This window comes from Lissotriton helveticus, chromosome 7, assembly GCF_964261635.1.
Source record: "Lissotriton helveticus chromosome 7, aLisHel1.1, whole genome shotgun sequence".
Lineage (NCBI taxonomy): Eukaryota > Metazoa > Chordata > Amphibia > Caudata > Salamandridae > Lissotriton > Lissotriton helveticus.
Genome location: NC_136068.1, coordinates 1,034,233,453 through 1,034,250,748, shown reverse-complemented (window position 1 = coordinate 1,034,250,748; position 17,296 = coordinate 1,034,233,453). Strand labels below are relative to the sequence as shown.

The following is a 17,296-nucleotide window of genomic DNA, read 5'->3' as shown; positions in this document are numbered from 1 at the left end:
GGAAATCAGATCAGTGGTGGGAGGAAAGGGGCAAAGATAGGGTAGGAGCAGCAGAATCAGAGTAAGAGACCAAAGATGCTTGCAAGGCACAACAAGCAAAGGGTAAGCAGCAAAGCAAAGCGTGGTTCATTTTATAGTACAACATAATTTAGAGACATCTGAAAAGGCAGGGCCAGAGAGGTGCATCCAGGGCAGGGCCAAAGACCGCAGAGCGCTGTAAGGATAATGTTACTTACCCAGTAAGCATCTGTTCTTGGAATGTAGAGCTGTAGATCCACATGCTTTGCATACTCCTGCCATCTAGTGTTGGGTCTGGATATTTGCAAGTTGTTTTTCTTCAAAGAAGTCTTTCAAGTCACGAGGTAGGGACGACTCCTTTCGGTGATAGTGTGCATGGGCATCGACTCCATTGTTAGATTGTTTTCCCGCTGAGGTTGAGAATGGAGTTAGTAGGTAAAGAATAGAGATGTCCGTGCAAATGTATATGGAGTAAAGGAGAGAACTGCAACAGGTACAGTTACCCGGGGAGGTGGGTGGGCGCATGTGAATCCACAGCTCTACATGCCATGAACAGATGCTTACTGGGTAAGTAACATTAGCCGTTCGAGGTATGTGAGTTATAGATCACATGCTTTGCATAGATTATACAGCAGTATTCTCCCAAAGCGGTGACTGATCTGTAGCTGTTGGAGTTGTCTGAAAAAGAGTTTTAAGTACTGCCGGGCCCACGTTAGCTTGTTGTCTCGCTAACACATTCACCAAACACTATTGTGTAGATGTGTGCGGTGAAGACCATGTTGCAGCTTTACAAATGTCAACTATGGGGATGTTTCCTAAGAAAGCCATAGTAGTCTCTATTTTGCGAGTGGAATGCGCTCTAGGGCATATTGTTAACGTTCTCTTTGCTTTTGCATAACAAGTTTGAATGCATTTAACAATCCATCTGGCAATACCTGACTTGGATATGGGATTGCCCTTGTGTGGTGGTGCACAAGCAACAAAAAGTTGTTCGGCTTTACAAAATGATTTTGTTCTTTTGATGTAATATAAAAGGGCTCTTCGAACATCTAAGGTGTGTAGACCTCTTTCTGACACTGAATCAGGTTGAGGTAAGATTACAGGTAACTCAACCGACTGATTGATGTGCAAGGAAGAAACTACCTTAGATAGAAACTTGGGGTTAGTACGATGAACCACTTTGTCTCCGTGAAGTTGGAAAAAAGGTTCTTTTGTGGTTAGTGCCTGTAGTTCACCCACTCTCCTCAGTGAAGTGACTGCAATGAGGAAAGCGGTTTTCCAGGAGAGAAACTGTAGTTCACATTAATGCATGGGTTCAAAAGGTGGGCCGGGCCCATTAATCGTGTGAGGACTATGTTAAGATTCCACAATGGGGCAGGTGGAAGTCTTGGTGGGATAACTCTTTTAAGTCCTTCTATGAAAGCTTTGATTACTGGCACTTTAAAAAGAGATAGGTGTTGCCTATTTTGTAGATACGCAGCTATTGCAGCGAGTTGTAGTCGCATAGAAGTTTAAGCTAGCCCTACTGCTGCAAGTATAGCCAATAACAAATTATATTTTGTATTGAAGCATAAAGAGGGTTGATGATGTTATTATTGCAATAGATAACAAAACGTTTCCATTTAGCTGCATAACAGGCTCTTGTAGTAGGCCTTCTGGCCTCTCTAATGAAGTTCATACAGTCTGGTGGGAGATTTAGATAACCACACTATGATTTCAGGAGCCAGATCGGGAGGTTCAGTAGTGTGGAATCTGGGTGTCTGATTTCTCCATGGCTGTGTGTGAGGAGACTGGATGTGAGGTGAGATTTTGGTGTGGAAGTAGTGACAGCTCCAACAGGGTTGTGAACCAAGGTTGACAAACCAATGTCGGAGCTACTAGGATCAGTGTGAGGGATGTTTGCCCGAGTTTCCGAACCACTCATGGAATGAGTGGGAGAGGCGGAAAAGCGTAGGCAAATATCCCTGACCAGTTTATCCATGGTGCATTGCCTTTGGAGAGTGGGTGTGGGTACCTGGAGGCGAAGTTTGGGCCTATTGCGTTTTGGTGTGTTGCAAAAAGATCCATTTGAGGAACTCCCAAACTTTGAAAGTATGGGAGGATAACTTGAGGGTGAAGTTCCCATTTGTGGATTTGCTGTCTCTGTCTGCTGAGATCAGCAATCTGATCGTTCACTCCTGGGAGGTGTTCTGTGAGGAGATAGATTTTGTGGTGAATCACCCACTTCCAAATGTCTTGAGCCAAGTGCCACAGTTGGAGAGAATGTGTCCTCCCCCTGTTTTTGTATATATAATACATAGCTGTCATGTTGTCGGTACGAACTAGGACAGCTTTGCCAATAAGGTGAGTCTGAAATGCTTTGAGAGCTAGAAACACTGCTAGCAACTCTAGATGGTTAATGAGGAGAGTTTTTTTACTGTTGACTCTACAAGCCTTGTACTGTGTGATGCGAAAGTGATCTCCCTCCTCCCCCCAACCAGTGAGGGACGCGTCAGTTGTTCGCATTGTCTGTGGAACAGGATCTATGAGGGGCCGTCCTTTTGATACATTTTGTCAGTTCCACCACTGCAGAGAGCAATGAGTATGTCCACTTACCAACACTAGATCGGTTAAAAGACCCTGTGATTGGTTCCACTGACTAAACATTCCTGGAGGGAACGCATGGGATGCCTGGCATGGGGAAGGATCATGATGCAAGAAGCCATCATTCCCAGCATTTGCATATACACTCGAGCTGGCAGCGAGTGAGTGAGCTGAAACTGGAGAACTAGAGCATGAATATTGCGAATTCTGACTGTATTGGGGAAGGCTAGAGCACTTTGAGTATATAAAGTGGCTCCTAGATAGTTTTGAGTGTTGGAAGGTTGAAGATGTGATTTCAACACATTGGCTGTGAACCCCAGTTGTTGCAGTAACTGCAGTGTCCTGGGAGTGTGCTGGAGACACTTTGGATACGTACTGGCTTTGATGAGCTAGTCGTTCAAGTAGGGGGAAGACATGAATGTGTGGTCTTCTTAGGTGAGCAGCGACCATTGCCAGACAATTTGTAAAGATTCTGGGAGCTGTGATGACTCCGAACGGGAGTATCTTGAACTGGTAATGATGGCCTACTACCACAGATGTGAGAAATTTGCGATCAGCGGGATGTATTAGAATATGGAGGTAAACGTCCTTTAAGTTTAGAGTAGACAGAAAGTCGCCCTGTTGTAGGAGTGGGAGCCCTTGTTGAAGTGTTACCATGTGAAAATGGTCTGATTGTATATAACAATTCAATTCTCAGAGGTCCAAGATAGGTCTGAGAGGACCTTCCTTTTTGGGTATTAGAAAATAGAAAGAGTATATGCCCAACCCTTGGTATTGTAGTGGTAAGGGCTCTATAGCTCCCTTCAAAAGGAAAGACTGAACTTTTTGCTTGAGGAGGTGTAAGTGGTCTGGTGACAGTTTGTGTGAACTTGGAGGAATGTTTGGAGGACTGTTGGTAAACTGCAGGCAATAATCAGAAAAGATAATTTCCAATACCCATTTGTCTGTAGTTATTGACTGCCAGACAGGTAGAAATTGTGACAGACGCCCCCGACAGGTGTTAAATGGTCGGAGGGGAGGGAGTTGAAGTCACTGCTTGGTATTGGAGGGGGGGGCGGGGGGGGGGCACGTGTGTTGGAACCTCTAACTCTACCCTTGCCATTGTTCCCTCTGTAAACCCCCTCTGAAGAAACCCTTAAAGGCAGAGGGTTGATTGTTGCCTTTGTAGGTTGTTCAGGCAGTGTCTGAGGAGGATTTCTATGACTCACCACGATAGAAGGAGCGCCGAAAGGAACCACGGCCTGAAGGTGACTGGAGGACTACCATGGATTTTGCCACCTCTGTGTCCTTTTTCATCTTTTCCAATGATGAGTCTACTACAGGGCCAAAGAGGTGCTGCTTGTCAAATGGTGTGTTAAGGATAGAAGCCTGAACCTCGGGTTTAAAGCCTGAAATGTATAACCAGGCATGCCGTCTTAAGAGGACGCTGGTGTTAATAGCTCTAGCCACAGTGTCAGCTGCTTCTAAAGCGCGCCTGATGGAATTATTGGAGAGAAGCTGTTCCTCCCGCACTAGGTCTTGAGCTTTGGCCTTGCGCAGCAATTGCTTCATTTCATCCCAAAGCGCCCTATCATACCCAACTAAAAGTGCTTGGGTACAGGAAATGCACCAAACGTTTGCAGCTTGGGAGGTTATCCTTTTTACAGAGGCGTCTATTAATTTAGACTCTCTGGGGGTGGAGCATCCCCTGACATTTGGGGAATTGGCCCTCTTGCGTGCATTAGACACAACTAGAGAATCTAATGGTCACTGTCCCCGATTTAAGCTGGGTCCGATGGTGCAGATTTAAATTTCTTAGCTACCCTAGGGTGATGGGATCCTGTTCTTCCTCTGCTCCTATGGCTTCTCCGATTTCCTGTTCCGACTCTTCTCCAAAGAGGTCCGGAATGGAACCTGTGTGTTGGCTCTGCATGTGGTGATGTAGAGCCCGACGATCGCGAAGCATCTTCTCTGATCAGAAAGCCATACGTGCTTCGCAATCCTGTCCTTTGTGCTCCGGTGACAAGCACAAGTTGCACACTTCATTTGAGTCGGTGCACGTAAATTTTGCGTGGCACAGAGGGCAGAATTTTAATGGAGTCTGTTCAATTGACTGTGAGGCAGCCCGATGCGGGTAGGCCCAACTGCCTTACACTAGTTAACCATTTGAAAGAAATTGAGTAAATACGATGCACGGAGAATAGAAATACGCAATCGAAAACAATACAGTCGAGGGTGAGTGTATTGTGCACCGAGGGGACCCGAGAAACAGTGTCGAACCGGAGCGCAGCAACTCATGTCCAAACCCGATGGTGGAAAAAAGCAATCCAACAATGGAGTAGATGCCTATGTGCACTATCACCGAAAGGAGGAGTCACCTACCTCGTCACTGGAAAGACTTCTTCGAAGAAAAACAACCTGCAAACATCCAGACCCAACACTAGATGTCAAGAGTATGCAAAGCATTTGATCTACAGCTCATATGCCTCGAACATATAGTTTTCCACAATCATCTCTGCAATAACTAAAAATAATACCCCTCTCTCATTTACTACATTCAACTTTTTGCTCACCCCTTGTTATTAAAGGAAAAGCCGACAGGTAGCCAGCTATTGCGTATTAGGGGAGGGGAATCTATGTTTAGGGGAGATTATCTCATTCCCAGTGGAGTTCAGTTTATGCTTGGCACTATATACCACCTCCAGTACAGTAAAACTCACCTTTCTCCGATTTAGGTGTAGCTCCACTCCACACATCGCTGGAACAGTACGGAATGAACCTGGAGCAGGGAAGATGCGGTTAGCGAAGCATCAAAAACAGAGGGAGACAACTCTCAGACAGAAGAAAGATGCAAAGCAAAGGTGAGACATGTTACTGACAAATCCTTAAGAGAACAAAATAATGTACAGAGATGGAGACAAACCACAGATAATAAATAACTCTCCTACTGGGGTACGCAAACTATTAGCAGGAAGAAATATTCACAATAAGAGTGACAGAAAAACAACGAGAATTCAAGAACTACAAATGGGGAAGAGGTACAGTTGAAGTCAGCAACAGAAAAAATAAAATCAATAGAAATGAAAATTGCCAACTGATAAAGACAGAACAACAGCGTAAGAGAAGGATAGAATCCCCATAGCCCCCAACAAAGACAGGTCACCCCCAAGCAAAGTACCAGGAGCAGAGAAATATAACCCATGTAGCACCAACAGAGCAAAAATTACACCAAAGTGAGATATACATCCACCACAAACAAATAAACATGCAAAAAAGAGATACACAACCAAGAGGGAGATATTTCCCCGAGAAAAAGAGATGTAACCAACAGTGAGAGCTATATCAACAATAGAGGGGACGAAACCACCAACAGACAATAGGGAAACACTAAAAGAGAATATATAGTGCCTGTGGAAAAAAATAACCACCAACTGCGAGAAAATAAATAACCATCAACAGAGAGAGAACGCTATACCACTAGGTGAGAGAGTTAACAAGAAGAATAGTTATTAATCACCAACACAGAATAAACCTTCCTGTTTCCATACAAACTGCCCCAATGCTTCTCCAGTTTAGGGAAGAATTTACATCTCTTTAAAGAACACTAGATCACAATGCAGTAACAATCCAGTAACTATCTACCTCTCCTATAGCTTGTTGACTGTATGCTTGTTGTACATATGCGAAATTTGATACTATACTGCACAGCGAGCAGAGTGCCAAATCAGATGCTTAGTGAGATAAACAGCCAACAAAAGATTATCAACCCATAGAAATATACACCACAACGTGAAGGCAACAAATCCATAACAGAACAGAGCTACGCCCTTCACAGATTGCCATTTCCCAAGTCCTTGTCCATTTTGCTCCTTACACCATGTTTGCATTCCACCAATGAGGATTCTCTTCGGGCTGAGAGGACAGGATGCCACTTCCTGCAAAATGAAAAAGAGGTGAACATGATCAGCATCTAACTAAAAGGGTCTCTGTGATTATTGGGCCTGGGCAGATATAAGGCAACCAGACTATCATACGGTGTCTGTTTTGATATAAGGGTCCATATAATATATCCGTGTTGTGTGTGGAGACTAAATGCAGCCTGTATTCGTTTTGCATGCGTCAGGAAAAGATCTACAAGAGTACTGTCTTGGTGAGTACTTGAGAAGTGAAGAGGTCTCTGTGGATATTGGAGATATCTACAGGAATTGGGGAGAGGCAAATAGGTTAGGAGTGTACATGTGAACTCTGTAATCCAAGGATTTAGGCAATGGTAACGGTACTTCTGATTAATTATAGGGTTGTGTCACTGCAGGTTCTTGTGATTTGTTTGCGTCTTTGTTATCGTATAGGACACACAAAGGCTCTTAGTTACAGAATACAAAATCCCTTCTCAGGAAGGATTCAGCTTACCAGTTTTTGATCTTGGCCAATCCCTGGAGCTCATGAAACTTCTCATGGTGCGGTACCGGGTGTCACAGTTCTCCCTGCTAATGCAGTACCACCCCCCTAAAAGAAGAAAAGAAAAAAAAGGAATGTGGCGCTTATTGCTACATAGAGAAAGCATGCAAGTCTTGAGCAATGACATAAGTGCAGGGGTGGCAACGAAGATGCAGGGACAATGAGAGAACTTTTTGGAAATGTATTCTTCAAAATAGAGTTATGGTAAGGAGCGCAAGAGAAGAGCTGCTCCCAGGATAAAAGTCAGCACTAGCTGACCTCAGACATTGCACCACTCAAACCTACACATTTCTGTCACCCACACACTAAGGGACATCCTTCACATATACACATTCCATGCTTCACGGACCACGCTACAACAAAAAGGCCCCCAATGAGCAGTAAACTGCTAAAACAGTGGGCCGCTAGTCCTGGCGAAAGGCAGTGCCCTAAGAAAGGAAAGTGCATACAGCGGAGCACAGAGCCCTCAGTGATTGACATGGTACACAAATGAAAGCATGCAGCTACTAGCAGTAACAAGCATTGGCAAAGCGAAACCGTCTGGGTTGCATTTGCGTTCCCGACTAAAACATTTAAACGGCTTGATGGAGAAAAAAAAGCATGATATATATATATATCTATTGCATCAATGAGATAGAGAATTTAATGTGTATTGACTGACTGAGTGAACCTTTTAGATTTCAAAACAGTCCACGGGCATTGCAATGCAAGCAGCCCACAAGAGGCACAATGATACACCAGACAGCCAATAGCAGGAGGTGAAAGAGTGCTACTTCACTGGGTCCAGCCAAAGCCCACTCTGTGTAGATTTTAAAGAGTTAGTAATAGATAATGAGACTGCTGTGGTGTCAAGCCAGATCTAAAAAGGATAGTGCTTGACTACTGATGTGCACAAAAAGCAAACGGGAACAAGCAACACTTGACAAAGAGCACAATACAGTTGCTAACAAGTTTCAAGGTACTAATATAAAAAGTGTGCATCCCATGACAAGCTATACTGCAGGCAAACAGGACAGAATGCCTCTGCCGGTCGGGCCAAGTATTAATAATCCGGAATATGCATTTGTTGGTAGAGTATGGAGGGGGATTATGCACTAACATAGGAGAAATAAAGTATGAGCATCATCTGGAGCACCCCTTCATTTTTTTGTAAAATTAATTGTAGGATAACCGGGCTGGCCCAGAGTCAGTGTGCAATTCTGCATCTACCATCTAGGAAGCACCATCACTGTATGGCTGGTCCACAGAGAAGTGCGGGAGAGCTTCAACCTTCAGATAAAATCGCATGGGTTTGGCGAAAGGTCGAAAGACCCAAGGCACCCAAAATATATATATATATATATATATATATATATATATAAATACATACACACACACACACACACACACACCATTTGGTACCCAATAAAGTGAGTTGTACTCGCTGTCTCACCCTTAACTCCTGCATTGCTTCCTATTTGGTGAACAATGGTTATGGGCCGGGCAAGAAGGGGAAATTACAGAAAATAAACAAGGCTGACAGATACTTGTTCACTTTTTTTGTTCCCGTTTCTCCCTGCATGATCTGCAAGACCAGATGTACCAAATAGCAAGATACACATGATGGTGGGCACACCTAGTGAAGAAAGATCAAACCTAGTAAAGAAATTGGCCCCGTGGAGGAAGGTGCAAGAAGTTATGGAGGAGACCTTAAGGTCCAGGACAAGGGAGAAACAAGTACAGGCTTCCATTTAACCAATTTAGGCTTTTTTGTAGCAAGCATAAAGGGGTGGAGGTATTCCCCAGTGGATGGTTGAGTTAACGAAAAGGAAGCATTCAGGCCCGGACTGGCCGTTGCGGGCACCGGGCAATCCCCCGGTGCGCCGAAAGGGTGGGGGCCGGTTTTGGGCCCTGGGGGCCGTTTTTGTTACAGGGCCGTTTTTTGCAGCATAGCTTCAAAATCGGCCCTGTAACAAAATCGGCCGAAAACCGGCCCTGGCAAAGAGCTCGGTCGCACTCCCAGGGGGCCAGTCGAGCACTTTGCCAGGGCCGGTTTTGGTTCTCAGTCCGGCCCTGGAAGCATTTGAACATGTATATGTATTAGTTTGGTTGACATAGTCTGCAAGGCAAAATAGCTATGTGCAGCAGTTTTGTCAGTACAGAGCATGGAAAAGTCTCCTTTGAAGTGTGTGCTATCAGGCATTTGTTGTGGCTTATGCGGTTAAATCCCATGGAGATTCATGGGAATCACGCCAGCTATGCTTCGTCCTCTGGTTTTGGGGTGGGTGTTTCTAGTGTGTGAGGAGCACCAAGCAGAGACTGGATGCAGACTGATTTGAGGAAGAGCATTTTGTGGCAACTATCTGAGTTTGCCTCTCTGTATTTTACAGGCAACCTCCTGCATTAGAGGAACTGTAAGGGCAGCATGGTGTGTTAATCTGCAATTGTGTTACTTGTTTGTGAAAATGTGTATACAATTGTATATACCTTCTGATTTGAAGATGAAAAAAATGTGTTATTGAACAAGCAAGTAGAAGACCGAAAAGGCATGTAACAATTATAACCAATATGAATAAATGAGTTTGGACTGGAAAGTCCAGGGACAGGAAAGGGGATGATCATTGGGTATTGCATTCAGAGGTGAAGTGGATCAGATTGGTCCCGGACAAGAGAAAAAGGGACAAAGGATAGATTAGGGTTTTATAATCAGCATAAAAAAAGAACTGGAAGGTGCCAAGATAGGGTGAGGGCAGCCCACTTTGATGACTGAGGTAGAGAAGGAAGGTGTATTTAAACATATTGAGTTTATTCAAGGAATTCTGCAAGAAAAAGGAGTCAGGTGCTGCAGTTTTTTGCAGGAGCCGGCGTGTCTCATTAGTCTCTTGATAGCCCTACGGAGGCTAAGTTAATGTGTATTTCTATGCACGTTTTCTAATTTAAAAAAAGTTGTAAAACAACAAAAACCCACAGCACTAAAATGTTCTAGTTTTTCATAAATTACCCAAGTAGAACGTGCACCGTCACAGATTTCAGAGGTCATCATTGACATATGTGATGTCATAAGCAATGCTTCACAGTGGTGCTAGTTATACTTAGGTCATTTATGTATAACCAGTTAGTTTCAGTGTTTTTTGTTTTAAAACTTTTTTCTTTTCATCAGAAGAATTACGTGTAAGTCCCTGTAAATATTCGTTTTTGCAAGTGAATTTCAAATGTATTTTATTTTACGTAAGAAAATGTCACTACCTTACTTGCATAGAACTACTTTAACCTTTGTGTTTTTTCAGTGGGCAATTTGGAGAAAAAACTGCTAGAGAGCATGAAAGAGAGAGAAAGAGAGAGAAAAAGGAAAGACCTTGGGGGCCTCTATTGTGTCCACAAGGTTTGTGTTTTAAACGCCTTGTTTGGAAAGTGAAGTGTTGCAGTGCTACTGGGTGCCTCTTTCAAAGTTATGACACCCAACGTAACTAGGAGTAGAATAAACATGAGTTAAACATAACGATAACGGGTACATAGGTGACGTTACAAAGTTTCTTAACTTCTATCACTGCTGCCTTGGGTGACGTTCCTCCCTTTTGCGGAAGGGAAATCCCTAAAAATAAATTTGCAATGGTCTTTCCTCAGGGTAACCCAGTTTTTCGTGATTAAAACAAGTTTACCGGCAAACGTCAGTACGCCCCACAGTTTGGCACATCACATGTCAATTGAAACGGGACAAAGGGCAATTCTAACAAGGAGACATTACTTCCAAAAGTGTACAGCATGCAGCCCTACAAGAAGCGCCAGGAACTAAAACCCGGGACCATGCGGCGTGAGGGTGTAAAGCGTAAGGGGCGTGAGGCGGGCCGGTCAGCTAGATCTGGGGGAGAGGTGGCGATGAGGGCGGGGGCGAGGAGTCACTCACCTTCTAGGAAGACCAGCCAGCGCCGACTGCCCTTGGACTCTTTAAGGTAGAAGCTGCAAAGAAAAAACAAATAGAACTTTTCAGTGAATGGGCCGATTGATTTCCGGGGGGTAGAGGGTAGTGGGCAAAGGCGTGAGGGAATCCGGAGGAGGGGGTGGGGGTCGTGGCCGGTAACCACAGCCTGCAGCGCGCCCTCATTAGAATATCAAGAGAACGATGAACAAGGAGTAAAAGTGCTCAGCTGTCAGCATCGCTGAGCACGGCTCTGGATGAAAGGCTGCCTGGCGCGGGCAGACCCTCAACCCCGGCCTTTCATCCGCAGCCAGCCGCGCGCCGCCAGCCTTTCATCGGCCGCCAAGAGAAACGCCGCTCCCGAGGCGCTGCCATTCCAGGCGTGTTTGGGGAGCGCGGGAGGGGGCACGCGCACCGGGCGACAGGGAAATCCAGCGGGCGACAGCACTCGCAGTTCACCCGGTCGGCGCGCGACGGCCCATTCAGGATTCAACAGCGCATTAAGGACTCAGCAGATTAATGGTCCGGCATACCTGATCAAAGTCCGTCTGAATGAAGGATACAACAATAACGCACGAACGAATGAAACTAATGTATGGCAGATGTGCAATTAATATTAACAGTAATGCTATATTAATGTACGATTCAATTTTACTGTGGGAACACGTATTAAAGTATCATTCATTTATGCACAACGACCTACAAATATGTATGCACCAATTCATACGAATACACATTTTAATATTAATCATAATTGAGATGATGGCACCGAATGTGCACTTGACTTCTGAATTACAAGTAAAGCGCTATTGCCCTCTAGTCAGGGCAGTAGCGTAACACAAAAAGATGAGGGGGCCTGGAGTCCCATATACCTTAGAGACATGCATTGGCATTAGGTGGAAAGGGTTGGGTCCCCTCCCCCCCGTTGCCGTCGCAGGGGCCAATGTTACTTCCTTGGCTCGGGGTTTTAACACTGTTAGGGGCCACGGGGCTTTACCATGGTTACTTTCAGATCCTGCATTTATGGGCTTCAGTGGAAGTAACATAAGCAGCATAAGGGCACCCAACAGCAGTTAGTGCCCGACAGCAAGCAGGTGGGAATTCAAGCTATAAAAATGCCGGTCTCAATAATCTACCCATCTCCCATTATTGAACACACTTGCACTCAACCTAGAATGTGTGCATAGAGCAATACAATAATAGTTATATTTATGACGGAGTGACTTGGCTAATGTGTATATTAGGTTTCCTAGATCATTGCAGGCCAGACCCAATAACAGGCCTGCCTTTTGGCTAAGTTCGTAGTATAGAAATACCACATACATGTTAGTTCCCCGTTACTTCTTCCTCGGTGTCGGGTGCGCAGCATAACCCATAAGTAACAGCCACTGGAATTTCAGTTAAACTTATGAAGGGCTATCTTTTGCTCCAACTGTATAATGAATACGTACCCGTTGCTTTTTTCCCCCAGTTTCTTGCACTTTATAATGTTTATAGCTGGATTTTGCCGCTGGAACATTTGTTAAACTCATGAAAGGTTATCTTTTTATTCTTATTGTATAATGAATTTGTGTGCGTTGTTTTTATGGATGTTTTGTATGGAGGTAGTTATTGAAACTGTTAATATCTTTTCCTTGTATTTTTTTTAACTACTGTTAGGGCTGATATATTCAACTGAATAAAGCTTTTAAACTGAACAGCCACTCACATCTGTGTTATGATCTGTTACGGAGTACTATAAACTTTGCAGAAATAGAAGTCTGTCCTCGTATTCTCGAACCTCCTATAGCCCGATCCTCCTTTGTAGGAGGACCTGGAGGGCTAGACAACTAGACACACAGAACCGAAGGTCGATTGATGGGATGCGTGCTGTGTAGGGCTGAAGTGAGTGTGTGCGTGTGTGTGTGGGGGGGGGGGGGGGGGGGGGGGATTTCATAGTGAAGGGTTATACATCGCCAGTCCGACTTTCGCTTTCAAGTAAAATGAGTGAGCTTGACTCCTCCTCCCCGATGGGTTCAGAAGAAATCCTTTTTTATAAAAAAAAAATAGGGCCAAATAGTGCATTTTACAGCATAAATTTCACACGCATTTGTTACAAATTAATAGGGTTAGAAGTCAGTTCTGATGGATACTCACAAAATACATTCTTGGGGTACCAATCCATTATGAGCTTCTCAGTGGCGTCGGGGTCAAACACCCTCCAAAAACTTAGACAATATTGGGGTCTTGCTGTGCATGGTTTAGCTAAATAAACCAAAAAGTCTACAGAGCAACACACGTTTGCAGGCAGTTCAAATAACCTAGGTGTGTAGTTGGACAAGGCACAAGACTGTATACAACACCTTTCTTCACTTCTACTTCCCATGTCCTTTCACTTTCCTATACTGCCATCTCATATATAACATATGTGGGAACATGCAACTCATGTGTAAAAGTCGGTCTCTAATTTATTTATTACAGGTGGCATTTGACGTCTCTAGTCTGTAATGAAGAAATTAAGTAGCTGCTTAAGTGTAGTAAACTGAACTTCTGACGCCATAATGCTTGCTGCGTGAGCCAGCAGCCATGGGGAAAGGCAGGATACTGGCAATAAATAAAGCTACAGTTTAAACTGCAAAAAACGAAACCTGGGTTTTCCACCTTCCTTTTTATAGGCGAACAGTAATAAGCAGAAAATATATTCATGGTAACATCTAGTTTTTGCACCTGTAAGTATAAGAAAGGTAGAATCTCTTTCTGCATGTATCTACACATTTCGGGCTACTACATTATTTTTTTAATCAGACTTATTAAACTGATTCAAACTTATTCTTGCAACAAATATCTAACTGATTTTTGGTGCGTTTAATTTCACACTACCAATTCTACATTTATTCTTCATGTCATCAAACATTATTTCTCTTTTATATGAAAGAGCAACACACAAAATATTTAATCAGTTTGTGGGAAGGGTGATAGTGTGGCCATGTATTATAAGGAATAAAGTACTTCCTGCTGTACATTATAAGGATATTGTAAATCACAACGGAGCTCCATGACCTTATAAAGAAACCAACTCTGCCTTCGGCATAGTTCCTCTCTATGGTCACAGAACTCGTCAGTGATTTGCAATGTCCTTATAATTTAAGGCAGGAAGTACGTTATCCAATATGTTATCTCACTCTCTCTTAATATATATATATATATATATATATATATATATATATATATATATATATATATATTTTTTTTTTTTTATTTGCAAATGTGCAGTATGTTATGAAAACTTTCGTTGAGGGTAGGAAGAGGTTATTACCCACAAGAGGCAAAGCCTTGAGTGGGTCATGATGCCCCTCATCAATGGTAGTAGTATATTACACTCTGCTCACCTGCATATATGGTTTATGTTATGGCACTTCTCATGTTTTAATTAGCAATAAAAAGGTATTTCACAAAAAGCCTGATCCAAGTGTTCAAGTTTGTGCAGCGAGGTAAAAGCACACCAAGTGACCTCCTGACTGTTACAATGTCTTCGTGAAGAGAAGCAACTGTAGTATCTAATCTGTAAGGAGGTAAACAGGGTTTTTCCTCACATTAATTTAGCTGTAGTGTAGAATGAGCTAGGAATTCGACCATTGCACCATAGTAATACATGTGTTAATATGAGTTTGTTGGTGTATTTGCTCTAAATACCAAGTCTTATGGACTATGGTTATTTTCACAAACATCAATTGTGGGTTATTTGATTACGGTCCATGGACAGTTCACCCACCTGGGTTAGAGGACTGTTTGTGGACTAATTGACCAGCTATAAATATCTCTAACACTCTAAAAAAAAAAAAAAAAAAAAACCACACACACACACACACACACACACACACACACACACACACACACACCCCCCCCCCCCACCCCCACCCCCCTTTTAACTCTTTTTTTCACGCACACATAACACTTTTTTGCACTACGGTCTATTAAAAAATGACCTGAATTGACTTACACCAAAAGAAATAAAGGCACTTGACTGAGTAAAGTTCTAGTTTCATGCCAAGTTTAGTGTAGTTCCATTCTGCATTAATTTTCTCATTTTTTCTCCTATGGGAGTCAAAATTGGAAACACTGCTTAATTCACCCCACACCACTTTTCAGTGACCCCAATTCGATGATTTTGCATGGAACCCAAAATATCAAGAGTAAGCTTAACATGGTGTCTGGCAGTGGTTGTACAAATCTGTAAACCTATGCCAAGGTTTCTATCAAATCTAATATCTTTTAATTCACCCCTTATACATTTCTCTATAGGTAAGTGATGCCCCGCACCCAAATAGTAGATTACTAGATGACAGGGTTCCCTGGTTTATACAAGGGTAATCACTAGTTGTCAAGGATACCTTCCTGTACTAGTAGTTTGCAGCTGATATCAGACCCACACCCTAATAAGAAGATGCCCACCAGAAGCGGCAGCAAGTAGTTATTGATTTCTTCTGTCTGACAGGGTAGACCTAGAAGTTCCACCTGCCATCAGATGCCATGGAGAGCCCACCTTAGGGTTCCTCGTCACATGCCAAGGATGGCCACCTAATTTAATGGAATGGAATCTCACTATATGCCAAGCATCATCACTTTTAACCAGGTGAAGGTGCTCACCAGATGTCAGTGATCATTCATCTTTGGCACAGATGTCCACCCTGTGCCAATGATGTACACCCTATGCTATTAATGGCTGATTCCTAGCAAGAATAGGCACTTGATGTCAGTGACAGCCCCATCCTGTCACACACACACATATACAATACATTTCTCGCTCCACCTACCTGTCCCTCACTCATCTGTGGTGCTTGGACTATCAACCAAAAATGTTGTTGTGCCCCTCCTTCTTAGGAGCTCTGCTTGACCTAGTCTAGTCAGGTTCTGGTATTGTCTCTGGGCCCACACATCATGGTGCTTGGCATCTCCCAGTGCTGGAGAATTCTTTAATTCCCTTTCTTCAGAACCCAGTATCAAGGATACAGGAACCACCTGCGAGAAAAGGAACAGGTGGAAGCAGCAGAGGCGGCCACACATTCTCTGCCCTCACCCAGGTGAGCTCCTTCTCCCCCTCTTTAGCGGAGCATTGCCTTGGCTCAGCCAAGGAGAAATACAAATCAGGATGCTAGGCCGTGTTTCACCTGATTTAGAGTGACAATTAGAAGTGCCCCACACATTACCTACTGGCGGTCGCCAGTAGGTAGTTACAGTTATGACCCGATCCCCCCCCGGCCAAAATGTAATACAGAAGGGGGGGGCCAAAAACCCCCCTGCCGTGCAGATTTTGGGCATGGCGGATATACTTAAGAGGGAGAGGGGGCCACTCACCCCCTCTCCCGGGCTGATTTGGGGCCCCAGGGACCCCATCCCCCAGAGCCCAGCTGATGTACTTAACAGGGAAGGGAGGGGGCTGCGCAGCCCCCTCAGGTGGACCACATCGCTGGTGCCCGGCCATTATAAAAAAATTAGGGGGGGGGCTGCCCTGTGCAGCTCCACTCCCCGGGTCGCGTTCGACCCCATGGACTCCATCCCCTCGGGTCCGCCTTGCATTGGAAAGGGAGGTGGGCCACGTGCCCCCCCCTCCCTCCCGGAGCCATTATTGAGCCTAGGGACCCAATCCCCCAGGCCTGGGCTCCTATGTCCTGGGGTGCGCACTCTCCGGGATATAGCAGTTTATCTGCCTGCACAGATGGAAAAATTCCTTTTGCTGGGAGCAGCATTTTTTGCTGCTCCCAACGTGCGGGAGCAATACCTGCTGCCAGGTGAGGTGGGCCCATTGGTGCTTCCTCCCGCAGCCCCCCAAAAAACTGGGTGCCTTGGGTGGGGCCAGGGCATCCACTATTGACTGGCCCCAGGGTCAAAATTGGCCCTGCAGGGGAAGCCACATGCCCCCTTCCCTTTCAGTAATTGGCATGGCCCCAGGAGATGCCGTGTACCCTCACCGTTCCTCACCCCGTTTTTCCCGCCGCTGCGTCCCCTGCGGCCCACCCCCTCGCTCGCCAATTCGTCCACTCCCACCTCCCAGCTGCTCCTCCCTCCCACCTCCCCCTCTTATGGTGGCCACGTGCAGCGGGCGCGCTGCTTGCGTGCCTAAGGCAAGCCCGTCTGCGCCTGGACCGCGCCGTGCGCCAGAACCCCTGGCCCCGCGAACGCCGCGATGCCCGACACCGCTACGATGCCAGCACCTCCACGCACTCAACACCAGACAATCACACACCTGCTTCCTGGCCACCCCGAAGCGCAGACAAGGACCCTTCTCCTGCCAGAACTGCAGCTTCAGCATCCAAACCGCCAAGTCACCCACCGTTAACGAACGCAACCACCTCAGATGCATCCTTCTAAACACCCGCTCCGCCC

General features: G+C 44.9%; 1 protein-coding gene across 3 annotated transcripts in view; it reads right to left on the bottom strand.

The window, feature by feature from the left end:
• Positions 1 to 17,296, bottom strand: part of NOTUM (notum, palmitoleoyl-protein carboxylesterase) — a 155,273-nt gene that overhangs the window by 83,548 nt on the left and 54,429 nt on the right. For all 3 annotated transcript variants that reach the window (XM_078653789.1, XM_078653790.1, XM_078653791.1), the window contains exons 3-6: positions 10,922 to 10,974; positions 6,991 to 7,086; positions 6,455 to 6,515; positions 5,301 to 5,359 (exon numbers count right to left, since the gene is read on the bottom strand). In XM_078653789.1, coding sequence (XP_078509915.1) covers positions 5,301 to 5,359; positions 6,455 to 6,515; positions 6,991 to 7,086; positions 10,922 to 10,974 — 269 coding nt within the window. The remainder of the gene's footprint in view (positions 1 to 5,300; positions 5,360 to 6,454; positions 6,516 to 6,990; positions 7,087 to 10,921; positions 10,975 to 17,296) is intronic.